This window comes from Muntiacus reevesi, chromosome 12, assembly GCF_963930625.1.
Source record: "Muntiacus reevesi chromosome 12, mMunRee1.1, whole genome shotgun sequence".
Classification (NCBI taxonomy): domain Eukaryota; kingdom Metazoa; phylum Chordata; class Mammalia; order Artiodactyla; family Cervidae; genus Muntiacus; species Muntiacus reevesi.
In genome coordinates this window covers 62,009,151-62,021,035 of record NC_089260.1, presented here as the reverse complement: position 1 = coordinate 62,021,035, position 11,885 = coordinate 62,009,151, and the positions used below count along the sequence as shown (strand labels likewise).

The 11,885-nt window shown below is 46.3% G+C and overlaps 1 protein-coding gene across 1 annotated transcript; it reads left to right on the top strand.

The window, feature by feature from the left end:
- The first annotated feature begins 567 nt into the window (after window positions 1-567).
- Window positions 568-11,772, top strand: KLHL38 (kelch like family member 38). The gene is made up of 4 exons (XM_065903385.1): window positions 568-737; window positions 1,209-2,794; window positions 9,196-9,301; window positions 10,440-11,772. Exons 2-4 carry the CDS (start codon window positions 1,448-1,450, stop codon window positions 10,727-10,729), a joined length of 1,743 nt encoding a protein of 580 aa, XP_065759457.1. The 5' UTR covers window positions 568-737; window positions 1,209-1,447; the 3' UTR covers window positions 10,730-11,772.
- The last annotated feature ends 113 nt before the right edge of the window (window positions 11,773-11,885 follow it).

Sequence of the window (11,885 nt, the reverse complement as noted above, 5' to 3'; positions counted from 1 at the left end):
TGCTTTGGTGTTCCCCAAGTCTGGAAACCCTGGGGGTGCTTCACAAATATTTAAAACAATCTTCATCACAAAGATGATCACCCTTGGAGCCTGGAGGAGGAACTCACAGCCCTCCCTCCTCCAACAATCCTGCGGCAGACGGTAGGAAATAGAGACCAACTGAGCAATGCCCTTGGGCCTCCATGTTCTGGCTTCCCTGTGACCATCTGCCACCTTAAACTCACCCAGAACTATCTTCAGTGACTTTTCCCAGGTCACAGCAACCTGTTTACAGACATCTAGAATTCCCAGGCACTTTTAGGACAAGGGACTCGGGATGTGTCCAAGTGGGCAGCAAAGTCTTGTCTAAGAGAAGCTGTTCCTCCAAATCTATTTCTGCCCATGTAAACATTTGCCAAGGAAACAAGGCATGTGGGCATGCGCCGGCCCCACAGGCCCTCGGGTTGCTGCAAAAGGCAAATGGAAAGTCACATGTCATAACAGTGGAAAGTACATACGCAACTATTCTTAGCCCTGGAATGTATACACGGTCTCTCTGCCCAGCAGTTCTTTCACAAAGCTCTAGAACACTGTGAAAGTGCCTTCAGCATAAACAAATCCAGAATTCTCCCAGGACAAGTTATTTGCCAGCTTAAGGAAAGGCCTGAGTTTATGGTTTCACTTGGAGCCAGAGGTGGAAAGTCTCCGGAGGGACCAGCTGCGACAGGTATCGGTGGTTGTCACTGCAGGAAAACGAGGTAAATAGCTCTAAAGTTTAATTCTTCTGCAGGTGGACGGGTGGCCAGGTGTCATCCAATAAACCCTGCCCAGGGCATCGTCTGGTCTCTGCTTTCTATTTATCTCATTTTAAAAACAAAACCCACAAGACTCCATGAGGTCATGTTTAAAAATAAAAACAAAACATCGCAAAGGTCCATTTCCATCCCTCATTTCTGTCCCGATACCAGAGGCTACGCCCCCAGCATGACATCCGTGGGGAATGACTAACACCCGGAAAGATGTTTGGATGAGTGTACTAAGTAAGAGATATGCTGAGAATCCGGAGAAAGGTTCATAGACTTCTGCTTCAAATGCACAAACTGTGATCTTGCATTGAGCTAACTTTTCAGCCCCTGTGACCACTTGCCACCTTCGACTCTCCCAACTTACCCAACCACCTTCTCTCTCTCTTTTAAAATTTTTTTTCTTTTCTTTTTTTTTTTTTCCAGATTATCTGCAGATGGTAGTTCTCTGTTACCTTTGAGAATAATCATAACCGAATAGAGAGATTTTCGCTGTGAGACCCATGCATTAGGTGGTCCCATTTTCCAGTCTTCACCAAGCAGTATTCTTGGCGGTATCCACAAACATCTCAGTGAGTGGACAGACGTGCTCTAAGTCTCGGAGCCGCCACAGCTTAACCCTCCAGGACGACCTCCCTCTTGGGACTTCTCCCCATCTTTGCAGGATGGACGAGGAGTCATCAGAGGGGCTCCTCTTCAAAGACCATGACTTCTCCTCTGACTTGCTGAGGCAGCTCAATGACTTGAGGCAAAATCGGATCCTGACCGACGTGAGCATCTGCTCCGGGGCCTGGGAGGTCCCCTGCCACCGCAACGTGCTGGCCTCCAGCAGCCCCTACTTCAGGGCCATGTTCTGCAGCAACTTCCGGGAGAGCCGAGAGGCCAAGGTCCAGCTGAAAGGCGTCGACGCCTCGACTCTGGAGCGAATCGTCCTGTATGTGTACACGGGCGAGGTGCACATCACTGTGGAAAGCGTCCTGCCCCTGACGGAGGCCGCATCCATGCTACAGTACCCCAAGCTGCTCGAGGCCTGCTCCTCCTTCCTCCAGAGCCAACTGACCCCCAGCAACTGCCTGGGCATGACCAGACTCTCTGAAATCTTCAGCTGTGAGACCCTCCGGAAGAAAGCCAGGGAGGTGGCCCTGACGTATTTCCCAGAGGTGGCCGCGTCGGCTGACCTGAAGGAGCTCTGTGCCTTGGAACTGAGAGACTACCTGGGCGACGATGGGCTGTGCGGGGAGGAGGAGAAGGTGTTCGAGGCCCTCATGGTTTGGATCAAGCATGACCTCCAGACCCGGAAGCGATACGTGCAGGAACTGTTCAAGCAGGTCAGGCTGCAGTACGTCCACCCGGCCTTCTTCCACCACTTCATCGCCAACGACGCCCTCCTCCAGTCCTCGCCCCCCTGCCAGACCATCCTGGAGACCGCCAAGAGGCAGGTGTTTTCTCTGTACGGTACCACTAGTTCCACGGGCCTCCAACCTCTGTGGCATGTCCCGCCAAGAAACTCTTACCAAGACTTCCTCATCCTCCTGGGTGGAAGGAAGGACAACCAGCAGACCACCAGGGACGTGCTGTTGTACGACGGACAGACCGGCCGGTGGCAGAGCCTTGCCAAGCTCCCGGCCCGGCTGTATAAGGCCTCGGCCGTCTCCCTGCACCGCAGCGTCTACATGCTGGGGGGCATGGCTGTGGGGAAGAGTGTGCCCACTGCCAAGGTCTACATCTTCTCCCTGAAGCTCAACCAGTGGAGGCCAGGGCAGCCCATGCTGGCGGCCCGCTACTCCCACAGGAGCGCTGCCCACAAGAACTTCATCTTCTCCATCGGGGGGATTGGCGAGGGGCACGAGGTCATGGGCTCCATGGAGAGATATGACAGTGTCGGCAACGTCTGGGAGATGATGGCCAGCATGCCAGTGGGGGTACTCCACCCTGCGGTTGCTGTCAAAGACCAGAGACTCTACCTTTTCGGAGGAGAGGACGTCATGCAGAACCCTGTGCGCCTTATCCAGGTAAACAGTACTTCCCACATACATGCGCACGCGCACACACACACACACACACGTATGCATGCATGTATCCAGGTAAATGGCCCTTCCCACTATGCCTACACACACCTACACACACACACGTATACATGTATGCATGTATGATTCCAGGTAAATGGTCCTTCCCACTATACCTGTGCGCGCACACACACATGTATACATGTATCCAGGTAAATGATCCTTCCCACCATGCCTACATACACCTACACACACATACACGTATACATGTATGCATGTATGATTCCAGGTAAATGGTCCTTCCCACTATACCTGTGCGCACACACACACATGTATACATGTATCCAGGTAAATGGTTCTTCCCACTATGTCTACACACACCTACACACATGTGTGCATGCATGCACACACATATATGTACAAACACATACATGACACACACTGATACACATGTGTGCACTGTGTGAACACATACATGTGCATGTTTGTGCATGATACACCTGCATGTGCATACATATGTGCACACACAAACACATGTATATATACACAAATACATGAATACACATATACACATACATATGCACATAAATCCATATAATACATGCTTGTTAGTTGCAGGAAAAGGAAAAAGGAGGAAGGGAGGGAGGGAGAAAGGAAGAAAGTTTAATTTCAGCAAGATTTTATCCATTTATGAATTCTTTTGTGTAAGATTAATACATACAAAGGTACATCAGATACATCTAAAGGGTCTAGCTAGAACACATCAAATGCCAGATAGTGAAGTCCTACAGGGCTTCCCAGGTGGCTTAGTGATAAAGAATCTGCCTGCCAAGAAGGAGACATGAGTTCAATCCCTGGGTCAGAAAGATCCCCTGGAGTAGGAAATGGCAACCCACTCTAGTATTTTTGTCTGGAGAATTCCATGGACAGAGAAGCCTGGTGGGCTACAGTTCATGGGGCCAAAGAGTTGGACATGACTGAGCAACTGAACAACAACAAAATAGAAATATTGCAGATGCTTCTAACCCAAATCAGTAACACCTTAAAAGAAGATTCTCAAGCCCTGGTCCATAGTCTATTACCAAAAGCCCAGGAGTCAGACCTCAGATCTGCTGAATCAAAATCTGAATCTCCTGGGTGGGATCCTGATATTCAGTGTTATTAAAGTTTATAGGAGATTCTAAGGTACAGGCCAGGTTGTGGAACCCCTGCCTTAAATGATAGGTAGATGCCAATTTCACTTACAAGCTCCCTGAGAAGTGTTATTAATAAAAATCAAAATGTCAGAATATTGAGTGTTTTCCAACTTTATACACATTCTAGTCTCTGTAGTTCACCTTTAATAAAAGGCCTCTATTTTATTTTATTTTTTTACTTTTTGGTCACACATGTGGCATGTGGGATCTTGGTTTCCCACCCGGGAATTGAACCCAAGCCCTCTGCATTGGAAGCACAGAGTCCCAACCACTGGACCACCAGGGAAGTCCCTCTCCTAAAGATAATCAAGGAGGTCCCTGAGATCTGCTCTGTTCATTTAGAGGAGTTAAACTGCGCACCCTGGGGACATGGGCATGAGCTGTAAATCCCACTTACTCTCCAGGAGCTTAGGAGAGAACTGTGATTCAGATGCTGAATAGAGGGGTGCTTTAAGGGGACCCCTAAAGCAGTCTGGGGTGGGTTATCTAGGAGGGTGTGAGAATTCAGAGGCCTTTGGCAAGAACTCTGTGAGGTTGGTTTAAGTGGACTTTAGCAGAGAGGCAAGAGAAGAGAGAAGGAGGTGAGGATGGAGGGTAAAAGAGGAAGAATACACATGGTGGACACAGGACTCTTGACGTGGACCGAGATGGGCAGGCAGCTTCCCTGAGCAGATGAGTCTGCTGTCTGCAGCAGGAGTCGGACTCTGCTACTGAGGGAGGGGTGATGTTCCTGGGTAAGGGGACAGCTGGCAGAAGACCCGAAAGCAGAAAGGGGATGCAACCCATCCCCTGGAGGAACCAAAAGCTTGACCAGATGGTTGTAACACAGAGGAAGGGGCAGAAAGGTTGTGCACCAAGGCGGAGCTGGGGATGGTCAGTCCCCTGTAATCTCCACCAGCCCCTTCCCAGGTCATAATGAGCAGCTCCCTCTACCCAGAGTGCTGCCCCTGAGCCCTTCCTACAGAAATTCTAGAACATTCTTGAGGGGATGAGTGTTTGTGTTAATGAGGCTGGTCTGGCTTTCCAGGCCTCATCAAGGAATTGGGGTTCAATCCTGAGAGCAGCAGGGCAGATGAAGTAGTCGAATTCACATTTTTAGAATTTTCTTTGGACGCTTCATGAAGAGGGAACTGGAGGAGGCCCAAATAGGCAAAGGCAGATCTTTCTAGAGGCCCAGGCAAGGGATGATGGCAACTTGGGCTAAGCTGGTGCCAGTGATGACAGAGAAAAGTGATCATTTCTATTCAATCCTTTCCTTGTTTTTCTCTTCCTGTCACTTCTCCAGTCCATGTTTCCCACTCCTCCCTGATCATCTAGGCAGATTCTAAGCCTGTTCCAGATTTCACTCGTGTACTTGAGCCAAGACAGACACGTTCTGCGCCCCTCCAAACTCTGGCCACACCACTCAGATTTATAATAAAGTGCTTCTATGAAAAGCTAGAGCCCCTCCTGTTTAAAAAAAAAAAAAGTATTTTTCAAAATAAAGTCAACAAATATGTTGATAATTTTCACATTACAAAACTGTTATCAATTATTAAGAATAAATACAAAACTCAAAAGATTTTATAAGTTAACTCATCCAGAAATGCACAAGACAATCAAACAAGGATCTTAAAAAACCGAAAACCAAAACCCAAAACACTAACACGTGAGTGATCCTTTTACCCTGCAGTCCAGAAAAGGGGAAAACAGAAAAAGTATCAGTTTGGAAGCTCTTATCTACTTAGCATTTAGCTTTGTCATGGAAATTGTACTCATTCAGATATATAGTTCAGTATGAATGTTTGGGTTACTTGATGGGGAAGGTTGGGTTTTCAGATATAGGGACAAAGATTTCTTCATCAGATGGTTTACCTGCACGCAAGCCTTCTTTTAAAGGACTAAACTGCCGTGGGGGGGTGGGGTTACTGTGCAAATTGTGTTTCTACCTGGTCTTCTTTCTGTTTCTATTACTGGAGGGCATTAAGCAAACCCTCTACCGTAACAAAGTATCACTTCCTCCAGGGTCACAAACCATCCTTTGCTGTCCTTGCTTCAGCCTCTCTGAGGGCATCATGAGAATTGTGAGCAAATGTTTAGTCTATTTTTGAAACCATCCTCGAAACTGATAAAGAAGAGCAAGCAGGAGGCAGTTACTCAAGTAAAATGCAATCAGTGTTTGCTTTCCTCCAAGGATCTCATTTTTCAGTGTCACTTGCATATTTGCAGATGGTTTGCCAGCCATTGTGGTTGCCCCTGTCTCTAGCTGTGGCCTCTTCTATGGTTCAACAACTTTGAGAACTGACAGAGACTTCAAGAGAGCTTCAGTCTCGAAGGCCTCCATCAAGAAAAGGCACACAGGAGAAAAAGGAACCCTTCTGCACTGTTGGTGGGAATGTAAATTGTTGCAGCCACTACGGAGAACAGTAAGGCGGTGGTGGTGGTGGTGGTTTCATTGCCAAGTCATGTCCAACTCTTGCGACCCCTTGGACTGTAGCCTGCCAGGCTTTTCTGTCCATCAGATTCCTTAGGCAAGAATGGGTTGCCATTTCCTTCTCCATGGGATCTTCCTGACCCAGCGAGCAAACGCGTATCTCCTGCACTGCAGGCAGATTCTTCACCGATGTGCCACGAAGGATTCCCATGGAGAACGGTATGGAAGTTCCTTAAAAAAAGGAAATAGTGTTATCACACGATCCTGCGGTCCCACTTCAGGACATACAATATATCTGGAGAAAACCATCATTCAAAAAGATACTTGAAAAAAAAAAAGATACATGGCTCCAATATTCATTGCAGCACTATTCACAATAGTCAAGACATGGAAGCAACCTAAATGTTCATCAACAAATGAATAAACATGTGGTACATATATATGACGGAATATTACTCAGCCATAAAAAAGAATGAAATAATGCCATTTGTGTAACACGGATGGACCTAGGGAATATCATATTAAGTGAAGTAAGTCAGACAGAGAAAGACAAACATCATATAATATCACTTATATGGGGAATCTTTAAAAAAAAAAAAACAGAGAGAGATACAAATGGACATTTTTACAACACAAAAACATAGAAAGCAAACTTACAGTTACCAAAGAATAAAGCTGAGAAAGCAGGCGAATAAATTAGGAGACTGGGATTAACATATACACACGACTACATATAAAATAGACAACCAACAATACCTGAAACTAACACAGCATTGTAAATCAACTATACTTCGATTTTTAAAAACTTACAAAAGGGACTTCCCTGGTGGTCCAGTGACTCTGAGCTTCCCTCACAGGAGGCATGGGTTCGAGCCATGGTTGAGGAACTGAGATCCAGTATGCTTTGCATGGTGTGGCCAAAAATATAGTTACCAAATATCTTTAAACACTATAGATTCTTTACCAGCTGAGCTACCAGGGAAGCTCAACTAAGCACCAAATATCTTTAAAAACTACTAATACTGTAATAAATGCAAATTAGAGTAGTACACGATTTTTTTTAATCTTTTAAAAAGAAAACAAAAGCCATACCTCTATGGCCCCAAGCAGAGCCATGAGTGTGGTGAATAAAAGAATGGACCCCGGGCTCTTCCACTCAGTGTAGCTGTGTGATCTTGGACATGTTACTTAACCTCTTTCAGCCTCAATGGTCTAATATGAAAAATGGAGGAAAGTAGTGGTATCCACGTCATAGGATGGTTGTGAAGATCAAATTTGGTAAAATGATAAAATATAAGGGCTTTAATATTAAAAAACAGAGACATTACTTTGCCAACAAAGGTCTGTCTAGTCAAAGCTACGGTTTTTCCAGTGGTCATTTATGGAAGTGAGAGTTCGATTATAAAGAAAGTTGAGCGCCAAAGAATTGATGCTTTTGAACTGTGGTGTTGGAGAAGACTCTTGAGAGTCCCTTGGACTGCAAGGAGATCCAACCAGTCCATCCTAAAGGAAATCAGTCATGAATATTCATTGGAAGGACTGATGTTGAAGCTGAAATTCCAATATTTTGGCCACCTGATGCGAATAACAGATTCATTTGAAAAGACCCTGATGCTAGGAAAGACTGAAGGTGGAAGCAGAACGGGACAACAGAGGATGAGATGGCTGGATGGCATCACTCACTCGATGGATATGAGTTCAAGTAAACTCTAGGAGTTGGTCATGGACAGGGAGGCCTGGCGTGCTGCAATCCATGGGGCCCCAAAGAGTCAGACAAGACTGAGTGGCTGAACTGAACATGGTGGCAATTATATTTCACACAGAAAGAATTTTCGGTGAAGAATATTGGAAAGTTTTTGTTCCTGCTTTTCTTACGTGAAGTCCATCTCATATCTCTCATGAACTAATTTACATTTGATATTTAAACTTTAAACTGAGGGATTTAATAGGAGCACATGTCTGGGAAGGCTTCCCAGTGGTTCAGCAGTAAAGAGTCCACCTGTGATGCAGAAGTCCCAGGAGACGCGGGTTTGATCCCTGGGTCAGGAAGATCCCCTGGAGGAGGAAACAGCAACTCATTCCAGGATTCTTGCCTGGATAATGCCATGGACAGAGGAGCCTGGCGGGCTACAGTCCATGGGGCCGCAAAGAGTCGGACCCGACTGAAGCAGCTGAGCACGCACACACACGTCTGAGAATCACGATTTGCTGCTCTGTTCCAGACCAAGGCTAAGAAATCCTGCCCCCATCTCTTTACTCTTTCTTCCTTTTCTAATGCTTCCTTTTTTTTTCCCCCTACAATTCTAATGACTTTCAGGCATGACCTGTTCAAAAGCCTTCCTCGTTTAGACCCAAATTTATTCTTGGCCCTAAGACCCTCTCAGATACACTGGAACATGTTGAAATCTAAACACGAGCCAGAAATAAAAATGATTCAAAGATCATTGGTTTTATGCAAGTCCAAGCTGCTTCATCTCTCATTGAAAAGAAAGAAATGTTCCAAGAAGGTGAGCAAACACATACTATCAACTCAAACGCATGATTCTCGGTCCAGTCCACAGAAGCACAGCCACTGAGCTCACAGGCCACCTAAAGACCAATTTCTGGTAACAGTTTCTTCTTCCTGTTACATAATTATATTTTGTTTATTGATGGTAAGATACCTATATTTTCAGAACCGGAGAAAAAAGGCAAAGAAAGAGAAATCACTGCTCTTCTACCCTCTTAACTACTACTTCTACTTCTTAAAAACATATATCACTTTAAAATGTAGTGCCATGATTTTATTTCTCCCTCAGGTGTATCACATTTCCAGAAACACATGGTTCAAAATGGAGACGAGAATGATCAAGAATGTGTGTGCTCCTGCCGTGGTGCTCGGGGAGCGGATCGTCATCGTGGGAGGTAAGTTTGAACGGAGGATCACGAGGCCGGACACAAACCTGGCATCTTTCATGGAAAAAGGGTCACTGATAGATAGGTGTTGTCCTATAAGACAGCCTTTTTAAAAGCACATAAACGAACCACTTTTCTGTCCACCTGAATGTAACACAACATTGTAAGTCAGCTATACCCCTGAATATAAAATAAAAACTAAAATAAAAAAATAAGGAAATAAAAGCACATCTACCCAGCTAGGGGAGGGTGGACAACTTGACAAAGCTATTTTCTCATCCTGAAGTCCCTCCCTGTCTTTATCTGTAAAAAAGGAATGAAATAATGTAAGACCTATTTCACAGAGTTGTGACCTTAAAATGTGCTCACCTATCTAAACCACTTAGCACCATCCCAGACCCAGGGCAAAAACTCAAAAAATAACCTACTATTGTAAATAAGACTAGCTGCTAAGGGATAATTTCTCTGCAATTGCAGGATGTTACAGTTAAGAAGGCTGGTTTGGGGGGGTGGGGGGTGGGCAGATAGATCTGGGTTCAAACCCTGACTCTGCCACTAACTGGACGTATGCTCTTAGACAAGTTTTTAATCTCTGTGCTTGTGTTTGCTGATCTGTAAAATGGGGGTCCTAAAAGTACCCACTAGATAAGGCTGCTGTGGAGACTCATTTCTGAGTTCCCAAAGCTCCTTCTTGGAATAGTTAAGGCTCTTGAATGAGCATATGTGAAAGATGAAAAAGCCAATGAAACTGAGAGACCACTGGAATGTCCGTTCTCAATTTAAGAATGACACGTGTGCTGTCTTCACTTTGAGTTAAGATGCGAGACTTGGGACTTTCCTGGCACTCCCGTGGTTAAGACCCCACACTTCCACCGCAGAGGGCACAAGCTCTATCCCTGGTTGGGGAACTAAGATCTCACATTCCACGCAGCATGACCAAAAATAAAATTAAAAAAAAAAAAAGACGCAGAGACTCAAGTCAGATAGATCCAGGTCCAGACCCCAGCTTAATGAAACATTCCACACTTTAGTTCAAAGTACAGCCTCAGGGTTAGACAATGGCAGAGGTCAGACAGGTCCCCGGACCGCCCACCTCCAGTCCCAAATAAGCATCGCTGGCCTTCTCGATATGCCATTTGGTTTTCAGGTTACACAAGGAGGATCCTTGCTTATGACCCTCAGTCCAACAAATTTGTCAAATGCGCGGACATGAAAGACCGGAGGATGCACCATGGGGCCACGGTGATGGGAAACAAGCTCTACGTGACGGGCGGGCGGCGGCTGACCACAGACTGCAGCATCGAGGACTCGGCCTCCTTCGACTGCTACGACCCCGAGACGGACACCTGGGCGTCCCAGGGGCAGCTGCCTCACAAGCTCTTTGACCACGCCTGCCTCACCCTGCAGTGCATCCCCCACCACTCCACCGTCCCCTGAGGTCCTCGAGAAACTGAGAAGTCATCTGTCCTGGTCAACATGCTCTGGTTGCAAGAGACAGAGTCCACCTCCAAAAAGCTTAACCCGAGCAGGGTGCCGGGGGCGCTAACAGGATGGATAGTTCCAGAGCCCGGAGGCCTGGGACCAAGCATGCTGCTGACAGAGCTCTGTTTCTCTGTCTCTTGCTCGATCTCTGTCTCTCTGTCTTTCCTCTCTTTCTCTCTCTCTCTGCCTCCTTCCTTCTCTATCTCATCTGTAAGGCTTCTCTATCCACACCGTGTGGGAACAATGGCCACTGATCAATCCAGACCCACACTGTCTAGCTTCAGAAAAGAACTTTACTATTATCCATATAATAACTGCTCCCCCAGAAGGATGCGGATTGGCCCTTTTTGAATTCCAAGCCTCCCTCTTGAGCCAGTCACCACTTCCAGTGACTGTGCTACTGTAGTTGGCTTGTCCTGGATTGTGTCTCTACAGGCCAAGGTGGGGCTAACAGTCGCTGCTGACAACCTATCTAAACTGCACATAATGGATAGAAGTAGTTTCCCAGTGCAAGAAATAAATGCTAAGCTCACAAAACCACATCTTTCCAGAACATCCTGGAAATTCAGAATGGGAGGGCAAAGACACCCAGCAGGGTCCCTGGAAGCCCTTCTTCCAGGGGGCATCAGGAACACGGGCCTTGACTGTGTTTCTCTGTGGGCTTCCCAGGTGGTTCAGAGGTAAAGAATCTACCTGCCAACGCAGGACATGTGAGTTCGATCCCTGGGTGGGGAAGATCCCCCGGAGGAGGAGATGGCAACCCACTCCAGTATTCTTGCCTGGAGAATCCCATGGACAGAGGAGCCTGGCGTGCTATAGTCCATGGGGTCACAAAGAGTCAGACACAACTGAAGTGACTAAGCACATCCACACACTATTTCTCTGCATTCTAGGATGTAGGGCATTGGAATGCCAGAAGAGTATGTGAAATTCAGTATCTAGTATTTGCAAAATTATCTGCACCACCACAAAAAAATAAAGTGTGTTTCTGCTGCCAAGTGATCTTTTTCTCCAGCCTCTGGGGTGCTATAAACCTGCAGAATTTATCAAGATTTTCATTTTGGTAAATGTTATAAGAATTGCTGTCCTAAGGAAAGCCAACAAATTCCTT

Excerpts from the sequence above, each read along its gene's own strand:
- KLHL38 (XM_065903385.1), top strand. The coding sequence starts at position 1,448 with ATGGACGAGGAGTCATCAGAGGGGCTCCTCTTCAAAGACCATGACTTC. Across the intron at positions 2,795-9,195 it reads ACCCTGTGCGCCTTATCCAG|GTGTATCACATTTCCAGAAA; the intron begins GTAAACAGTACT and ends TTTCTCCCTCAG. Across the intron at positions 9,302-10,439 it reads GCGGATCGTCATCGTGGGAG|GTTACACAAGGAGGATCCTT; the intron begins GTAAGTTTGAAC and ends TTTGGTTTTCAG.